Below are 19,230 nucleotides of genomic sequence, written 5' to 3' on the forward strand. Positions count from 1 at the left end.
CGTCCCCATGCTACAGCCACCTCCTGCCACACCAGGAACAAGACTGGAAAAGAGCAGCTCAATCCAGGCCCCTAGCTACACTTTTATCCCAGAACAATTTGTTGCTATGTTGGGTGAAATCCAGAAGACTAACCCATAGCCTGCGTGTGCCTTCATTCCCAGCACATCCCTAATTGGAGGGTTTAATTGGAGCTGAAATGGTTCAGGAATTCGGCCTGCTGCTCCTTGAGAATGAGAATTGACTGGACTGACGCACGATGCTCTGAAACCCTGGGACAACTCCTCCCTCTGTGGCGTTCATTTCCCCCGTCTCTAGAAAGCTTCTAGCCCAGACTCTGCAGACCCCACAGGCCCAAAGAAATGTCTTAGTGCTTGGGCACTTCCTCTAAGAGCCCCCTTTCGGGTTCACTTTGACTATCCGTCATCACCCGCTTGCAGAAGCCCTGGGAAAGGATCCCAGGGCTATTTGGAGGCTGAGACGGAGACTCGCCACGTTCTGCGCAGAGGGGCAAGCCCCAGGCTGCAGACAAACTTGGAAGGAACAGACATGAAGGGCAGGCATGCCCCATGGGGTCTGCAGCCGACTGCTTTACTGCCTGGCTTCCCTTTGCAGATCGTCTGAGGGAGGCTCTTCCCTCTAGCACGTTGGAGGGGGCCGCTACAGCAAACAGGATGGGCAATGGTTCCCGATGCACAGGGCCGAATGCCCAAACAAGAGCCAGGGTCATGGAGGGAACCAGCCACGGACAAACCTAGGCTGGGATCTCCCCGCTGCATGGTGGGCCCCTTCTCTGCTTGGTGCTAAGCTGGTCCCATTAGGTACAATTGTGCTGGGGTCAGTCTGTCTCCTGGGAAACATCATAACCCCTCTCAAGGCATAACAGAAATAATAAAATGTACTCCAATACATGGCTCTGATTTAAATAGGTCGCCTACCATGCACTCACTGGAAGGAGGGAGAAAGTCAGGGAAAGGCGGCAGCAAAAAGGTTTGCTGAAGTGTGATCCTTGCAGCGGCCTAAGGCTCAGCTCCTCCCATCTTCCTCTCGTTTGATGTCTCCCCGCTACCCAGGTAGCACCCAGTCGCCCGCCCACAGCCTTGCACAGCCCATGCTAGTTGAGGGCACACACCAGGAGAGGGCAGCCTTCACAGCACAGCTCTCTGGTCCTACCAAAACATCCATACAGCCCCTCTCTCAGCTGCAAGCATCATGTCTCCAAGGCTGGAGAAGCAACGTGCCCAGGCGAACGCCACGCAGCCAAGCCCAGGGTGGGCCAGCCCTGCCCGGCACCCACAGGTCAAACCCCTTGCTGAAGCTGGATCATGCAACAGCATCACAAGGACGATGCACACGTGCACACACAGACATCTGTACACACGCCAGCCACACCACCCACAGGCTTCCTGGGTCTGCGCCACAGCATGAAAGGAGCATCAGCCCCTTGGGGGTGGCCAACGAAGGGAAAACACCCACCACGGCCACAGGGGAGGGCTTCGACTACTGGCCGCCTGTCTGGAGCCGCACATTTTTAAACTGCCGCCTGCATCCGGCTTTTCCTGTGCAAGGCTCGTCTGCTTCTGCCAGGATTCATAACACTGAGCAGGCATTTCTGACAGCCTAATCCCCTCCGTCTGCATTCCCCATGGCCGGGCAAGGGGCTGGTCTCACAGCAGCGTTTAGACTCAGCTGCAAGCAACATCCCTTTGCATGCTGCCAATTAGCATTTGCAAATACTGCTAATAAATATTAGGAAGCGACAGCGCTGGCGGTGGAGCAGCTGCAGAGGAAGGCACAGTCCCCCGTTGCTCTGGGGACAGCGGTTTCCCCTTCCCCCAAAGCAAACACCAGGCAGACTCAGGGCGCGCTTGCAGCCACATGACCTGCTTTCCACCAAGTTCCTCTGACAGGACCGAGTGTGTGTCACTGACTGCACAGCCACATCCATCTGGCTGGGGAGAGTCAGGTGTGCAGCTGGGCGGGGGCCAAAGGCTGAAAGCAGGGGAGCACAGAAGGCCCTAGTGCAAGGACAATAAAGTGCACTGGGGAGAAAGGTGCAGGGGCTTCCCTCCCCAGCTGCCGGCAGGGCCTGGGCCCAGGACCCAAGATGCTGGGTAACATGAACGTACCAGACCCTTAGATCAGCACGTACATGAATCACCCCACTTCCAGGCCAGCCAGTCCCACTGTGGGGGGGTCCACTGGTGAATCAGACCCACATGCAGCAGGATCCCTTTGGGGTCAGGCAGCCCCCACCACCTCCTGCCTCTTCTAGTCATGTCACATACAGCATCGTCCGCTCTCAAGGCACCAGCTTTGCACGGCCCAAGCCCTCTGAGCCCGGCACGGGCTCAGCACCCGGCCTGCGCCAGCCCCTTGCATTCAGGAGGCAGCTGCCAAGCGGCGAGATGCCCAGTGCCATCACAACCTCAAATGCCAGCTCTCCCACAGACAACTCACAGCTACTCCCCAGTGGCAAGGAAATGCCGCAGGACTGTCTGCCGGGCCAGCCACACAGCCGCTCGCTGACGATTGCCAGAAGAAAAACACTGGCCGGACCAGCCACAAGGAAACTGAGTCGCGCCCCAAGAGATGCTGGGGCACGAGACTTCTGGTGCAATCAGAGCCGCGACGGCTCTGGGACAACAGGCTGTGCGTGGGGGCGCTGAGGCCTGCACCAAGCAGGCAGAAGTGTGCGCGTGTGCTTCTCGTGGCGAGGGGGGTGTTCCTGGGCAATAAGGCAAGGAAGGTGCTTGGAGTTGCAAAACAAAGCGGCCAGGTGCAGAACGCAGGGCGAGGGGACTCAGCTCAGTCGGTCTTCCCCAGCTTCGCGATCAGCTCATCGCAGATCTTGGTCAGCTCCTCGATCTCTTGGTTCTGGAAGACACACCAGCACCGGGAATGAGCAGCTGAGGCTCCCCCATAGGCCCTGCCCTAAGCTGGTGGGAAAGGCCTGCTATTGCACCGCCCTTTGGGGCAGTCACTCTGGCATGCCACCTACCCCGTGCCCCACGCACCTGGCCCGCAGCGCCCAAGCAACCAGGCGCAGCCCAGCTGGAGGAAAGGCAGGCATGGGGAAGAAGAGACCTGCTATCTAGCATGACGCCAGGGAGCTCCTCTTGTACAGGCTGGTGAGCCCATATGTGGGGAGAGACGAGCCAGCCTGGGTGTCTCTGGGCAGGCTGGTGACCCTCCATTGTGGGGGATGCATCACAGCCTGAGCAGGAACCTCATCACCATCCAGCCTCTGTGCTTCACACCCCCCGGGGAGGGGCAGCCTGAAACACAGCTCCCAAAACCTCTGCCCATAGCTCAGCATGGCTGCAAGCAGGTGGCGACGGGGCCTGAAAGGGAAGCGATATCCCAGCTCAGCCAGATTTTTGAGGCCTCCTCTCTCGTGCTGGCTCCGACCTGAGGAACCAGCCCAGGGTCAGCAGGAGACGCTGTGAATGGCAGCCCACCCCACACAGGGTCCCCGCTACGTCCCGGCAAGGTGGGGGTGGCCTTTACCTTCTGCTGCAGGGCTCTCTCCAGGGACTCCACCTTCATCTGCTCCTTGCGGAGGCCGGCGTGGAGGGCTGCACTCTCCGCCTTGGCTTTTGTGCGCACCTGAGCGATTTCTTCATTGGCTCTTCATTGGGGTGAGAAAGAGAGAGACACAGCATGAACACGCGTTCATCTCCCTGGCCAGCGCCCTCTTACACTGCACAGCCTGTGGGCAGTCACCCAAAGGCCAACAGGCCGAAGGTCAAGCTGCCAGAGTCCAAGCAACACCAGGCCCCAGCCCTGCTCACGGGGACAGCAGCTTTCTCATCCTGGAGGAGTCACGTAGCTAAAATCAGCTCCTAAACTGGCTTACTGAACTCTGGGGCAAATCCCAGGGTGGAAACTCAGCTGGCAGGGCTTGTTCCCACCTGGTTTAAACCTGCTCCCAGCCGACTTGCACGCACACAAACATGCCCAGCCAGGGATGTGTGCTGCTTTCCCGAAGCCCATTTGACTTCATACCTTGGGGCCAACTGCTGCAAACCTGCCATGACGCCGAGGCCAAGGGAGGGGGCCGGTTCTACCTTCCTTCTTTAGGAATCGGAGACTCCTTGTGACCCCGACTCAGGAAGGCCGGAGGGTGCAGCCTCGTGAGGTCACTCCCAGAAGCAACCCTAATCATGCTGTGGGTAACCCCCAGCTTTACTGCCACGCTGAAAGCACCACATGTCAGACTGGAGGGACGCAGCTCGTCCCCGGGGCAGCTCCCTGCGAGAGGTCAGACGCACTACCGCAGACTGCTGGCTCTGCTCTGCAGCCTGGGTTATCTTGGAGCGTCGGCTTCCTCTCAGCAGGAAGCAGGACCCTTCTCAGCACTACACCGTGGAGCGAGCCCTGCCAGGGCTGGCCTTGCTCAGGTCCTTACTTGTCTAACTTCTCTTCTGCATGGATTTTCAGGGCCTGGTACCGCTGCTCTTCTTGCTTGACCCGGGTTAAGTAATCCTGAGCACATTTCTTCAGAGCTTCTTCATTCTGGAAAGCAAATTGCACAACCCTGGTGACTCACCGAGCAAAGGGGGCGAGTCCATCCACGCTGATAAACTGCTGCCTAGCGGGGATGTCATGCACAGAACTGGACATCTATCCATCCCTCCACAAGCCACAGACCCCCTCTACGCTCTCCCACAATGCCCTGCCTTCGCACCAGCCCCTGGCCACCCTCCCTCCTGCTCCTGAGGTGCTGCTATTCGTAGGAAGAACGTGACAAAGAGGAAACAGCTCCACAGTGTGACCAGCAGCAACCACCAACCTCCCAACAGTTATCATCTGGGCCAGGCCCCTGCTCCAGGACCAGAGCGCTGGCTAGCGAGAGAAAGCCGGGAGGCACGAGAAACACCATTCAAAGCACCTTTTTAAATCCTTCCAGGACGCCCTTCAGGTTCTCGTATCGCCTGAACAAATCTGACAGGGACCTCTCCACCGAGTTGAGGTCTGCCAGGGCCTGCTCCTTTTCCACCGTGAGCTGCTGCAGGTTCTTCTGCGAGGTCATGTTCGTCCTCTGCTCGTCCTCTGCGGATCGGAAGCATACCATGGTCATGCCACAGCTCCTGCCCTGCAACCCTACGTGGGGCTGACCTGGCTTTGATTCCTCTGGGGGGACTCTCCTGCTCTGGGATGAGACACCAGTGGAGGGCTGCTGAGGGCTTGGGCCCAGACGCCTTGCTGGCTGCATGCCCAGGCTGCACTGCTGCGAAGCAGAGCCTGGGGGAGCCAATGTACAGGACTCCCAGGACCACGGGACAAGGGGACTACCCCCAGCAACCCTCCGCAGCACGTGCTGGGACAGGCGGCAGCAGCTGCATGCAGAAGGGTCTCTGCAGTGAAGCCAGCAGGGCTGGCCAGGGTGCTCTCAGGCAGCTGTAGAGACCAAGTCCACTTGTGCACCCGGCACCCCAGCCCCCCCACACCAGTCCCTGGCTCCCCCCCGAGGGCCTCACCTATCATCTGGGCAATGGTCTTCTCATATTCAGCCACAATTTTCCTAGGATGAAAGGGAAGGGTTGTTAGCTATGCCTGGCTTGGTGTGGGCTGCTGACACGTGGCATCCAGCACACCATCACTGAACATGCTGCACAGGGTCTGGCAACCCCAGCCACTGCAGGTGGGTCGAGGAGTGGCCTTGTCTGACTCTGCCAGTCTTCCCCTGCCCCCTCTTCTCTACTCATCCCCAGCAGCCTCCCCCAGCACTGCCCTTGCCTCCCCCGGCTCCCTGACACAGCTGGTCTGGATCCAAGAGCAGGGAGCGGCTGTCATACCATGCTGTCTGCCACGGCATGTCCCAGCCACGTTACCCGGGGCCAACCCGAGCCGTGGGTGAGGTGGCAGGAGACGTGCACCAGCGGTGCACCGTGCCGCTCAGCACTCCACCACCGGCGCCCCTGGGGCTGGACGGACCAGCCACCTCTGTCGCGTGGAGCCCGGCAGAGTCCGGCCTGCGGTGCCAGGTGGACCTGTCCATGCAGGGTTTCCCAAGTGGGCACACGCATTACCTCATTTCCAGGACTTCCTGCCGGCTCTCTTCGTACTTCTTCTTCCACCCATTCGCTTCAATCTCCTTTGCGATGATCTGGATCAGGGTGGACACAAAGCGCATCTCCTTACTCCCCGCCTCTCAGCACTCGCTCTGGGCCAGTGTATGGTGTGGAAGCCCTGTCCCATCCCTTGGGCCTCACCTCGAGCCCTGACAAAGGACTTGCTGTAGCCAAACACAGGCTGGTGCATTCAGCACGGGAGAACCGTGTCCCTGGGCTTGTGATACACCAGAGGAGGCCAGACTAGCTCTAACAGCTCCCTTAAACCCAGAATGATCCATCTGCCCCATGAAGCAGCCCCGCGGCACCTCCAGCTGCTCAGGAGACCAGGGGCACCTTGGCATCTGGGGCCATGGGGCGCTGGACATCGGGGAGGGTCCGGGTACCACCGTGTCTCTAATGTCACTGTGCTGGGCATGGTGCACACATGCACATCCCTGCACACACTCATGCACACAGGTGAAGGCCCCCAGGCACAGGCACGTCCCCTTGCACAATGCTGGCACCAGCACGCCCTGCCCTCACCTCTTCCCGTATTAACGTGAGCACGGCTGTCTTGTCCAATTCGTGGAGGCAAATGCTGTCCAAGGGATTCTCGCTTTGGCGCACTCCAGTCACAACAGCTGCCAGGGCTTTGTCTGCGGAGGCCAGGCCAGAGCTGCCCTGTGGGGGGGACAACCAGTCAGTGCCCTGCTCAGTGCATGGCCTTTCTGCCTCGTTCCCTTTGCCCAGGTGCCCCCCTAGCCCTACCGGCCTCTCTCCAAGCCCAGGACTTCCCACAGCAGTGTGCTGACCACTCAAGGCCCCGGCTCCTTTCCAGGAAGCCCCTGTGCAGGGCTGGGCTGGGCTGAGGCTCGCTGCTTACCTTGTGCCCTACAGCAATGTGCTACTGAGCCCGGGGCTGCTTGCAGAGCTCCTGCTTCACATCAGGAAGCTCGAGGGGAGGCACAAAAGCAACCCCTGCCAGAGCTCCCAGGAGCCTGGACTTCAACTGGGACTGATCGTGCTGGGATTCCCAAGAGCCTGACAGCTTGTGGGGCTGAGACCAGGGCCAGCCTCTGGGGCTGTGCAGAGCAGCATCCCGCTGACCACGCCCTGCCCTGCAGACACATTCAGCCAGCTGCTGCCTGCTGCATGGATGCACTGGCACGGGCTGCAGCACCCCCCGACTGAGTCGAGCCCTGGGGAGGCCCGGCAGGATGCCCCAGGACAGGAGGTCCTTGTGGAAGCCCAGGGCCTCCGGATGGACGGCTGCGCGCTTTCCAACAGCAGCCCCAGCTCGGACGTGCCCCGTGACCCCAGCTCGTTTTTGGCGAGCTTCCCGCTGGGCAGAGCTCCAGGACCCAGCAGGCTGCCAAGGAAACAGATGCACCTCTGCAGCTCTCCCCCGCTGGCCGGGCTATAATTAGCCCAGTCACATGTGCTCTGCTACAGGGTTTCTCCTTGCAAAATCCAGCTTTTTCCCTCAATGCTGCAATGCGAAAGCCACAGCGCCACAGCCCAGGAGAGACCTCACGCTGCACGTCCTGGCTCTCCGGTGTCCAGGCCAGGGCAGCTGGGAGGCTTCTCCTCTGCTCCGGGACATCATCCCCAATCTCTGGCTTCCTAAATCGTTAATTCTGTCCCCTTGGCCACTGTGACAGCCCCTCGCAGGGGTCTCCTTGGCAACCGGCTGCAGTGCCATAAATAGGGAAGCGCCACACAGCAGCGTGGGCTCTGGGAACAGACGGCGCTCTCCGGCTCGGAGCTCAGCACCAGCGCTGCCTATGGCATCCCTCCCCTGGGCCAGGCCAGGGGTGGATCCAACCCAGGTGCTCAGCGCCCCAGCAGGGGCAGCGTCCCTCGGCACAACCTCTGCTCGGGCACTCGCAAGGACAGAGCAGCTTCACGGAAGGACTCGCTCCCGGCTCCCTCTCTCAGACATGTGAGAGGACAAAGAAAAAGGAAAGAGAAAATAAGACCTGTCAACGTGGTTGCCCTGGCTTACCCCTTACGTGACCTGGCTCAGGTGAGAGGGGATGGATTTGACCTCTCCACTGCTGAGTTCTGACCTCACGACGTGGGGGCCAGGCTGACGCCCACGTCCCTCTGATAACGCTGATGCTTTTTAAATTTACTGGTCGGCAGTAAATAACACCTGTCCCTGACCGGGTCCAGGTGGCGAGGTCAGTAGGGCTCTTTAAGAGGGTCCCTTCAGGAAGAAGGGGAGAGGACGTTTTTAAAACATGCGCACAGAAGCACGGACCTCCGCAGATCTCTCGCATTCGCTAGATGCGGGAGTGAGTAACTTACCAGAAACCTAACTACCAGCTTAGTTGACTGTAATCTAGTTGCACATCAAAAGGCTGACAAGCCACTCAGATTTGCTCAAGGTTGATTTTCTTTCTATATTTTGCTACTGGTATGCCTTCCCCCTCCCTCACCCCCTCTTTGATCAATAAATCTATCTGTTTTAATATGCCTCGCTGTATGTACTTAAGAGGGAAGGGACCTGAAGGTGGGCTCAGGCTATTTTACTTTCCTCCTGCATGGGAGGCTGCTGGTGAATGCTTCAGGCTATACGCAAGCACCCTCAAATCCCAAGATCTACAGGGCCTGTGTATCCCAGGCAACACAGGGCACAGACAAAGACCTGAGTCCGGGTGGCGGCGGTACCCCAGGCTTCTGGGTGTGCTCTGGGAAGTGGGTCGGCCAGATGTAGGTGCCCCAGGGCAGGCACTCGAAGCTTGGTATTTGGCTGGGTGCAGAGAGGTGGGCGGCTCAACGCAGGAGCATCCCCTACTGGCCCACCACAGCACCTGCACCAGACCCCAGCCCCAGCTCCTGCCACAGGGCAACTGCTTCCTCTCCTGCCAACCTGCAGCCCCAGCAGAACAGTGCACCAGTGCCAGATGCTGCCGAGTGCCCCTGGCTGCCTGCATCCTTGCTGGGATCTCACACTGCCTCTGCCCCTTTGTGCCACAACAAACTGGCTGCTGTGCCCAGAGCCCTGGGACCCAAGAGATGCAAGTGCCTTCTCCCAGGCCTGCCCCCCACCACGGCCCAGTGTCGTCCCTACCAGGGAGAGCATTTTTCAGATCTCGCCCATCGCAGCCATCTCCTTGCCCCCCCGTGCACAGGGACCAAGCAGGGCGGGGTGCCCTCTTGCCCACAGCATAGTTGCACCAGCTGGAGGAGTGAACAGCCCCCTGCAGTGCTGCTGCCAGTGTGCCTGCGCCACCCCAGACTGAGGAGGTGCAGGCGTTTCACACAGAGCAACAAGAGTCTCTGAACCTCCCTGGCTCAGTGCTTTAAAGACTTCAGCTCCAAACCCACTTCCCCGGGAGGGTTTTACAAACACTTCTGACCCCAGCAAGGCTCCTCCAGATGTCCCCGGGCCCCTTGTGCAGCTCACAGGGACTTGGGGCTGTTGCAGGGACCATGTCATGTGGAGTGGTGCACAGAGCAAGAAGCAAGGTCTACAGCATGGGCACGGGGTCACTGACCATATGCAAGTTCCCTGCCCCACGGCGCCAGCCCAGGGTCCGACTCTCGCTCACAAAAAACAGCTCCTACCCCAGGCAAACAGTCCCGCCGGCATCCAGGGCTGTGAACGCAGGCTGAGGGACCGGGCTATGCAGGCACCTGGGCGTGGGGGGCAGTTCTGCTGTGCAGACGCACCAACGGCCCGACCCTCCCCCAGGACAAGGGGGAGACAGCAAAGATGCACTCACAGGGAAGCTGCCGGGTGCCTCCTTCTCTGCCTGTCCAGATGCCTCCTTCTCGAGACCTGCAACACAGGAAGCAGCAGTGAGAGCTGCCTGCAGAGCACAGCCTGTCGGGGACCTGGGGACAGCCTGGTCCCACGGCACAGTGGGGGAGTGCAGTACCAAAGGACAGACCAGGGCAGGGCTGCTGTGACACAAGGAGATGCGGAGAGAGCGCTGGGCGAGAGGCGGGGAAACAGCAAATGCTTCCACGTGGGGCACTGCCCGAGCAGAGGCGGTTGCGCCAGCCGCATCTGCCCCCTGCCCAAACGGGAGACCCTGAGCCTACAGAGCCCCTGGAGGGTGACTGGGGTAACACAGCAAGGGGCTGGCTGGTGCCATGCAAGGTCATTACCCTCCCGGGACACTCAAAACCAGCTGTCCCCGGCGACGGTGTGTGCCCATGCACGCCCTTCCCTGGGGACAGCTGGCTCCCCAACCACCCACAGGCCTTCATGGGACCTCCCAGCCTCAGCCTGCTGAGCATCCCATTGCATAGGAGTTGGCAGGGCATTGCCAAAAGAAACATGTGGCTGAGGCCTCAGGTACCTGCTGCCTGAGAAGAGCCAATCTCCTGGGAGCATAGCCCGGCCCAACTTACAAATCATTGCTGCAGTCTCTGGTACACTGGGCCCTGGCTAATCACGAGTGCTGTACTCTACTCCAGGTATGGCTGCACTCACATGTGCGCACATGCGTGAGCATGCACACACACATTTTCCCTGCACAGGAGCAGGATCCTCTGGGATGAAAGGCGTCGCTACATGGCGGGTTTGACTGCGGGTCAGGAACGTGGTGCTACGGGACACCTGTTTGCTGCTCTTGCTAACGCACACAAGCCTCGTACCAGAGGAAGGTTTCACGTGACCCTTTGTATTCTCGACAGCGGCAGCAGAGAGGAGACGACTGCTCCTGCAGGCTCTGGCATTCACAAGTCTCCTGCAGCCTCACGTGACTTGCAGTGGAGATTACCACATCAGTTTATTGATGACTGTGAGAGCAACCAGCTCCTCGCTCATGCACAGGGCACACGCAAGCACCTTCTCTTCCAAACGCAGAGGCATCGGGGAGCAGGGCCCTGCACCCACCCCCACGGCTGCAGAGCCTAGTTCATCCTCCCCCCTTAGCCTGCTGTGGCAGCCTGGGGACTGCACCACGGGCCTGAGATTCCCCTGCCTGCTCTGGGGCTTTGCTTTTGCTGGCGCCAGGCTAGAACAGGCTGCTCACAAAAGGGGCATGAGTGGCACCGATGGGGCCCGGGGAGTCGTGCCCTGCAAGCTGGCTTGGTGCCAGCGCACAGACCGAGAATGCAGAATAAAGGCCTTTTGCACAAAACCCCTCTCTGCCTGTAACAGTGGGCAGCTGCTTCTCAAGAGCTTCCTCCCTCGCAGCCTGTCTGCAGAGTGCTACAGCTCTGTGTGCCTGCCTGGGAGAAATGATTAATGAATAAGCAACAAACTGTCCAGGCAGCAGCTTTGGATTTGCCACAAGGCTCTTTGCCATTTGCACCTATAGCTCCAATATCGATTTGATTTCACCGCTGCCTGGCTTTTAATTATCTGCAAATGGATCCGCTCTGTAAATGCAGCAGGGCAGACAAAACAATGCAGCCACTGGCAAATGCGACTTGCTGGAAAACACGCGTGTGCAGCCACCCCCGATGGGCTCGTTAATGTGTGGGGACGGAGAAGGGTAGAGCAGAAGGATCACGCGCACAAGCCCAGTCCAGCCTGCAGCCTGCGGCTTAACCTGGGTCTCTCAGCAGCCAGATGAAGAGACTGCTGGTTGATCCCCAGCAGCTCTGGGCTGCTGCCACTTGCGCAGCGCTTCAGCCATGCTGCGTGTAAACTGCTCACGCTTCTTCTAGTGAATACTTTTAAACATCAGCCCAGGCGCTGCCAGCGCCCCTGCAGCTACACACACGCTCGACTGGTGCCAGACAACAAGCTGAATCGGCAGGTTCGGACAAACGGGGATCGATTTCCGACCTGCCTTCTCCCCTGCCCAGTTTGTGAGCTGACCAAACAGGCCCTGCTACCTCCTGCCGGCTTCACAGGGCACGACTGACTCTGCAAGCTGCCTGCCCGAGCCATGCAACATCAAGGCTAGCAGGAAAACCTGCCCTGCAAGCAAAAGCGAGCCTGAATTAAAACTGCAAAGTCACTGCCTGGGCCCTTTTCGAGCAGCAGTGATGGAAATGCGCTTTCTAATGTGCCTCTGTCAGCATCACCCATGGGAAGTGCTACAGCCAAAGGGGATGAATAGAAGCTCGTGGATCTTCTACAACACGTACAACACATGGGAGCAGCCCACGGGCTTTGTTGCAGCACCGGCACTTGTCAGCCTCCCGGTGCGATGGCCTCAAGAAGCCCAGTCTGCGGTTGCAGGCTGTTTTGGAAATAGCTCGGCTGCTCTGGGCAGGCAACCTGTCGGCCTATAGAGTCGGATATCAAGAGAGCCACGGACAGCGACGCCGTACCTGCTTCCGAGGGGGGGAACGCGAGTTTCGTGGCAAGCGCAGGGATGGTGGAGCATTCGAAGTACTCCAGGTCGTCTTCGGCCTCCCCTTTCGCTTCCAGCCCAGGCAGCTTCTGGCCGCAGGACGTGGAGGCCAGCTTCTCCTCGTCTGTGGCATGTCCGTCCCGATTTGTGACGTCCGGGATGTCAGAGATTGGCGCTCCTTCTCCCTAGAGGGTTGGGGTACACAGAGAAACATCAGGCTAATTAGGTCAGCGAGTCATTGGAAAAGCAGGGATGGCTTGTCACCCCCCGACAAGTTGCTGCGACCAGCCCCTCAGGAAGGTTTTGTAAGACAGAAGCATTGCGGGGGAGCAAAGCAGCAATTCCCGCAGGGACAAAGCCCCTCCAAGTGTTAAATCCCATGCACAGAGGCTGCCCCACTGGACTGGGACCAGATCACGGCACGGTTTTTGTCGCCTGCCCCATGCCCTGGGAGCCGCACAGAGCATTTAAGGACTGGGCCCCATTTCTTGGCCGGACAGTGACTGTAGGGGCCGTGCTCGTCCCCTGGGGGGTCCTTCGGCACCCCCTTGCAGAAGCCAGGTGCTGGTGGGGTGCAGAGGTGGCTTCACCGGTGCGTGAGGGGCGAGAGCCCACCAGCCCTTCCCGGCAAGTCTGACTGAGGGTTACACGTCGCTACAGGAAACCTGGGTCCAAAGCCAACCTCCCGCAGCGGCTCCCAGGACAGTGACCTGGAGCCACAAGCACCCCTGCTTCCCCTCACCCCGCTCCTCTCCCACGAGCACCCGCTGCTTTCCGAGGGCCGCCAGGGAGAGCCGCCCGCCCTCCCGCACGTACCTGAGGGCCGACATCCAGGACCAGGGGCTGCGTTTCGTACTTCTTCACCTTGCAGCCGCTCCTGCGGACAAGACAGACAGACTGCTTTAGGCCTGGGGGGGCTGCCAGTCGTGGAGGGGATGGGGGAGGTGGCGGGAAGGGCAGGTGCGGAGACAGCTGAAGCAATGACGGGCAGCCCCAGCGCTAGCATTGCACCCCGCTGACAGGACGCGGTCCCCAGCTTGTCGGGGGAGACCGCGACAGGCGCGTCCCGAAACACCGCACCGCGCAAAGAACCAGCCAACCATCCCACGGTTTCTTCAGCACGTTTATTCCTCCCATTCCCCTCCACAAAAGAAAAGCCCAGAGGCAGTGACTCCGGGGGCGGAGGATGAGGACCGAAGCTGGAAGAGAGCGCTCTCCCTTCTCCATCATCCGGAGCTTGCCCTGGCGGCATCATCTGGCCGATTTCATTAGGGGGCAGCAGTTCTGCCCGGGCCCTTCACCGGGCACAGCAGCAGGTCCCCGCGCCGCCCGACCTCCGTGCTGTCTGGTGCCCGCAGCATCCGAGCATTGGCAACTCTGCCTGGTCATCTCCTTCCCACATGGCAGATACTGGCACCGCTCCACTCCTCTTCAGCTTCGGCCTCCCTCTCTGGTTAGGGGCAAAGAGACTCCTGGCAGAGGAGGGGCTGGAGCTCACCCTCCGGGCGGTGGGATTTTCAATCCCTCCAAACAAGACAGCTTTCCCGACAGCAACCGGCGGCCCTGGCTGCAGTGAGAACAAGCCCAGGCAGCAGCATGTGGACGGGGGTTTCTGTGAAGGCGCCGTACACCCGGGCCTTGATTTGCAATGAGACCCTGCTGCACCCAGCTGCCTTCCCTCCAAGCATCCTCATGGCTCCTGCTCCCTCTCCCTGTCCGCAACGCTCACTCCCCACACGTGGCACAGGCAGGCACTAACGGGCGCACGGCATGACGCTACATGGCGTGCCCTTGAGGGACGCTGCTTGCAAGGTACCGCTCGCACCTGTGTCCACCTGAAAACCTCTCCAGACTTTGTTCGTCTCCAGGACTCAACTGCAAACAGTTGCAGCTCGCGTCCCAGAGACCCTTAGCTGATCCCCTCAGAAAGAGAGCAATTGCCATGAGAGGTCCCAGGCACAGGGCAGCCCACTGGATCAAAGCACCCACCCCCCAGTAGCAAGACAGCTCTGCAAGCGGAAGGGGCAGGGAGACCACAGCCAGCCACAGGCTAAGGGGCATGCCCTACACAAGCTGGGCGCCACAGGCCACTCCACACTCTGCATCTACAGCCGCCTGTTTGCCAGGACAGAGCTCCCACTCAAGCAAGTCAAGTTACATCGGCTCAGGGAAACATCTGCCATGGGGGCTCCTAAATCCACGTGCGAGGTTGGTCCACGAGCCCACGGCTCCCCACATAGCAGCACAGGACTCTGAACGGCTCGGACATGAGTGCCAGCCCTGGAGCCCGGCTCTGCTCCCGTCTGCACGTGCTCTAAGTCCCCCCCCGCCGCTGCACTAGCGGACAACGGGGGTGTTTACCGGGAGGACGCGCCATACAGAAACTGAACCTGCCTCCCCAGCTAGTCCTGAGTGTCCTGACCTCTGCTTCCACCCCCAAACGAAGCCTGAGCAGTTTGCTAGACAGGCAAGAGCCAGAGGGACAGAGCGCCACCCCCCGCGGACAGGACCAGGACCCATAGGCCCAGTGCACTGTGGCTTGCCCTACTTTCCTCCTCACCAGCACGAGGTGCACAGAGCTGAAGCACAGCACTGCCACGGAGGTAGCGCCAAGGCAGGGCCAGGGGACCTCTGAGGAGCACTCAGCATTTTGCAGGCCTCTCTACCCAGGGTGCTCATGCACAGGGGTGCCGCATGCACTAGTTTGTGACAGGCAGGGGGTCCCGTGTGCCAGGCCAGGCTGCACTGAGCTGCTGCTGCTGGGGTGGCACAGCTCCTCTGCCCAACGCCCTGGCACCCATCCGTCTCCCCGGCTGCTCTAGCCAGGCTCTGCAGCTTATTAAGACCAGCCAGATGCTTAAGAGAGCCCCTCCCCGGGACAAGCACTGTGCATTGAGGGGCAGCACCTTCCTTCTGTCTAGGCCCAGGAATTAGCCGGGAGGCTGCGCTATGCCAGCCTGGTCCATTCCTGTCCTCCCTACTACCATGCTGGGGCCAAGTCTACTTCTCTGGAGCCAGCACCTGCTGTCCCAGCCCACCCTAACCTTATTTCTAATATGGCCGAGCTGCCGCCAGGCTGGAGCACTGGCTCAGGTCTCCGGAGACTGGGGCCCTCCCACTTTGCCTGCGGGGCGACCTGGGACAGCGACTTCTTTCTGCTCCCGCCCTGCGTTTGCACAGTCTGCCGTGCCAGAAGAGGAACCACCTCCGAGCACGGTCACAGCAGTGCCCAGTTCTGTCTGGGCACCTGGCACTACTGCAGGGCCAACGACGAACCTCTCTGCACTCGAGCACTTGCAGGCTTCATACGCCGTCACAGCATCAAAGTGCACTGCAAGTGGCATGCCATGAGAGCAAGCACAGGCGCACACCGCAGGCACGGCCGCTGTCCCGCCCAGCCCTCCGCACTCCCCCTCACAGGGCTCAGCTGCCCGGTGGAACGAAACCGGAGAAGTGCGGGCAACACGAGCCGGACCGCAGAGCTCCAGAAGCAGGAAGGACCCTGCATGCCGGAGAGAGGTGGGGCTGGAGGATGCCAACACACACCAGAAACAGAAGAGGAAACGGAAGAGTACTTACAACAGAAAACAGAGAAATTTCACTTGTTCAGTTGTCCTGAGGCACCAAAGAACGGATAGGAGAGACAGACAGATGGAGGGAAAAAAAAAAAAAAATCAAAGCATATGTAAAGACCCGGATAGCATCTCTGTCCTGCACAGTCCTGTCCTTGGGGGCATGCAGGCACGAGGTGTTTGCCCTCGGAGGAGGTGGCCACAGTCCATTACAAATCAAAATCCCTCTGCTTCCCACACTTCCCTTCCTGTGCCCTGGCTGCTGCTCCCTTCTCAGGTGCAGCAGCAAGACCCCCAAACTTCCCAGGAAACCCATCTCCGGTACACAGCCGCTCCCTGCTTTGCTGCTGCACACTAACCCTTTGCCCCGGGGGTTGTATCAAGAGACTCGACTCTCGCCTGACACGTTGCTGCTGGTGTTTCATCATCCTGCAACTTCAAACCCTCCCTCCAAATGAGGTCAGCCAGAGCCTTCAGGCCGATGCAGACCGGACTTGGGAGCACCCTGTGCTAGCATGGAGGAGACACGGAGGACGCAGCCCGGGGCGTGCTGCAACAAGGCAGCCTGCATTCCCGGGGCGCCGGGGGGCCTCGCAGCCCGATTCAGAACGGCACGGCTCGCGGGCTTAACCGACCCACGTGCAGCAAAACCGCTCTGTAAGGGAAGACAAAGCCCGTGCTGCCTGTGCCAAGGCCGAAGAGCGGACAGCACAAATGGCCTGCCAGTCTAACGGTCCCTCTCTGAGCTAGGGACAGGAAGTCCTGTGCCAAGCTGCAAAACCTCTCAGCGGTACCTGGTTTATTTCCAAAAACAACCACAAATTGGCTGCTATCAAGACGCTTGGAAATTTCCCCCCACCCCGCCATGGTGCAGTTGTTTTAAATGCCTGGTCTGATGCCCCTTGCTTTCAAGCTCCAGACACTGGACTCTCACCACGCCGTGCTGCTTAACACCCCGAAAACCCTCTCGCAGGCTGGTGCCCCCAAGACATGCCGGGACAGCTACCCCTTGCTGTCTGAAACACCAGGCTGTGCGGCCCCCCAAGGAAAAGCAAGCGCTGCTGAGCTCATCTGCCTCTCTCATCTCATCAGTTCCCGAGGAACAAGAAGTCCCGGGTAGAAGAAGAGATGCAGCTCAGTCTGCTGACAGCACAGGGCAGCCAGACTCCTAGGGGTGCTGCAGACTCTGGCCATCTACTGTGACCCCTGATCTCTTAGGCTCCTTCACCGGAAGAACAAGGATGAGAGCAACGCAGTAGTGATTATTCCCAGGCTCTCTGGGAAAGATGGGAGAGAGCAGCTCGTCCAGAGAGCAACCATCAGCTGCCCATCCCCACCACGGGCACCAGAGCCGCAAACCCAGCATGCACCGCCACTCACGTTATCAAACGTGACTTGGCTTTCTTTGGCGAGCCTTTGCCTAGCAGCAGCTCCTCAACCTGCACCTCCAGCGTCTGAGACTCCAGGATTTCATTGAGGTCGTTATCAGCGGTGGGGCAGGGGTCAGCAGCTGTGTCGTCCAAGCTCTTGGTGGGTTTGAAAGGATCCACGGAGTCAAAGTTAGTGGGGTCAAAGTGATACGACCCCTTGGGCACGGTCGGGGAGTTCTGCAAAGCAGAGCTGCCCCCAAAGGGGTTGAAGCTGGAACTGTCCCACTGGCTGGGGTCCCCCTTGTAAGACCCTTTGGGGGGTGGCACGTCATCCACGGCCCCAGACACACCTTCTGCGCCTGTCGGCTTGAGAGCAGCATCCCTCTGCCGCTTGGGCGTCAGCTTGCTGCCTGGCTTGCGGCTGGCTTTCTTCGATGGAGCTCTCTTGCCCTCTGGGTTGTCTGTCTCGGGCGTAAAATCAAATTCTAGTTTCAGGGCATGCCCCCGGGTCTCCTCCAGCAGCTCCCCTGCATTGCTGCTGGCATCACTGCCAGGAACAGGGAAGGTGTGCGGGGCTGCTGGAGGAGAGTTCGGTATTTTGGACCCTCCCGTCACAAAGGGGTTCACGCTCTCATCGTACTCCTCCGGATTGAACTGGTATGACGCCTGGGGGACTGGGACCCCCTCCTCCGCCGGCTCCACGTCCACCTTCTTCCGAAGGGAAGGTGGCTTCATTTTCTTCAGCTTACTCTTGCTGGGCACCCGCTCCAGAGCAGCGCTGGCAGCCTGGGGCTCATCATCCACTGACCCTTTGAGAGAGATGACCATGTCTTCTCTGGACATCCCCTGCTCCCAAGGGGCTATGGGGGCATCGGCCGTCACAAGCTGGTCTGGAGCTGATGTTCCCAAGGATTCAGGGCCGGTTTCACTGCCAGGCGCTGCCACTTCTGTTCTGGGAGCATGTGGCATCACTGGGGAATCTCTGCCAAGCCTGAGGCTCGGCTCCGCGGGGCAGTGCTGTTCGCCCGCAGGGACCGAGAGAGCTGCCTGCGCCTCATCCTCCCAGCGCGTTTGGTGCAAGGGCTTCTCAGGAACTTCCACCGCCGGCTGGTCACCGCTGCCGGGGAGCTCTAGAAAGAGACAGAAGAGGCACGTGAGAACTGGGCGACCCACAACATCCCCAGCCAACCCTGTACAGACAGGCAAGTGGAAGGGGTCACGAATGGGCTTCTCAGGTGCCAGGGGCCCTACACCAAGATGTCCCCCTTTGCACAGATCACCCGAGATCCCCTTGCAACCACCAGCTGCTCCCCAGCTCAAGGCCCCAGTGGGAAGACTGGATGTACAGGATGAGAACTGGGGACACGGCGAAGCCAAGCAGGAGACAACGCCCCTGCAGGAACCAGCACAATCACGCACCGCATCAACGACCCTCCACAAGTCTCCGCTCCCGGCTTCCCTCCCCTGCAGCCCTCTCGGACTCGGACTGCCCAGGGAGCAAGATGGGCTTGGCAGTGCGACTGGACAGCAAACGCATCCAGGCCCTAGGGAAATGCCTGGCTTGGGAGGATCACCCAGCACTTCTTGTGGGCTCCCACCGATAGCAGCCAGGCTGCCAATGCTGCATGGAAACAGCAGCCAGAACCACTGCTCATCCCGACAGAGAGCTAAAAACCCAACCCATCTCCAGAGACCACCCCGGAAAAGCCACCTGCAGAATGGAAACTCCTTCCCGGGGTTCCCGCAGGTAGCAGCACAGGGGCGCGGGCTCAGAGGAGAAGGGGCGGTGTGGGTAGTTTCTGACTCCCCGGTTATAGGCGAGCCATCAAGTTACATGTCTCAGGGCACTGCCCCAGGCCGGCTATGAATTCGGTGCAGCCAGGGCCCTGCTGACCTCCCTTGAGGAATGCAAAGGGACTTCTTTAAAGGCCACGAGCAGCCGCTGTAATCAGCCATTCGGGCCCA

General features: G+C 59.9%; 1 protein-coding gene across 1 annotated transcript; it reads right to left on the bottom strand.

Annotated features, from left to right (window-relative positions):
* Nucleotides 1-1,910: 1,910 nt before the first annotated feature.
* TACC1 (transforming acidic coiled-coil containing protein 1) lies at nt 1,911-18,689 on the bottom strand. Its single transcript, XM_019514315.1, has 12 exons — nt 18,685-18,689; nt 17,276-18,601; nt 13,140-13,200; nt 12,301-12,508; nt 9,789-9,844; nt 6,601-6,738; nt 6,034-6,110; nt 5,482-5,525; nt 4,893-5,053; nt 4,410-4,516; nt 3,509-3,629; nt 1,911-2,875 (listed from the first exon to the last, which is right to left on the bottom strand). The coding sequence occupies exons 1-12, from the start codon at nt 18,687-18,689 to the stop codon at nt 2,807-2,809; spliced, it is 2,373 nt and encodes a 790-aa protein (XP_019369860.1). The 3' UTR covers nt 1,911-2,806.
* Between the last annotated feature and the right edge of the window lie 541 nt (nt 18,690-19,230).

The sequence above is a fragment of the Gavialis gangeticus genome, unplaced genomic scaffold (assembly GCF_001723915.1).
Source record: "Gavialis gangeticus isolate Ggan-Ray unplaced genomic scaffold, GavGan_comp1, whole genome shotgun sequence".
In the NCBI taxonomy this organism is placed as follows: domain Eukaryota; kingdom Metazoa; phylum Chordata; order Crocodylia; family Gavialidae; genus Gavialis; species Gavialis gangeticus.

Bases quoted from the DNA above. Each gene is read 5' to 3' on its own strand.
- TACC1 (XM_019514315.1), bottom strand. The intron at 5,526-6,033 runs GTAATGCGTGTG...CTTTCATCCTAG, and splicing joins CAGGAAGTCCTGGAAATGAG to GAAAATTGTGGCTGAATATG. The intron at 3,630-4,409 runs GTAAGGACCTGA...ACCCCAATGAAG, and splicing joins GCAGAAGAGAAGTTAGACAA to AGCCAATGAAGAAATCGCTC.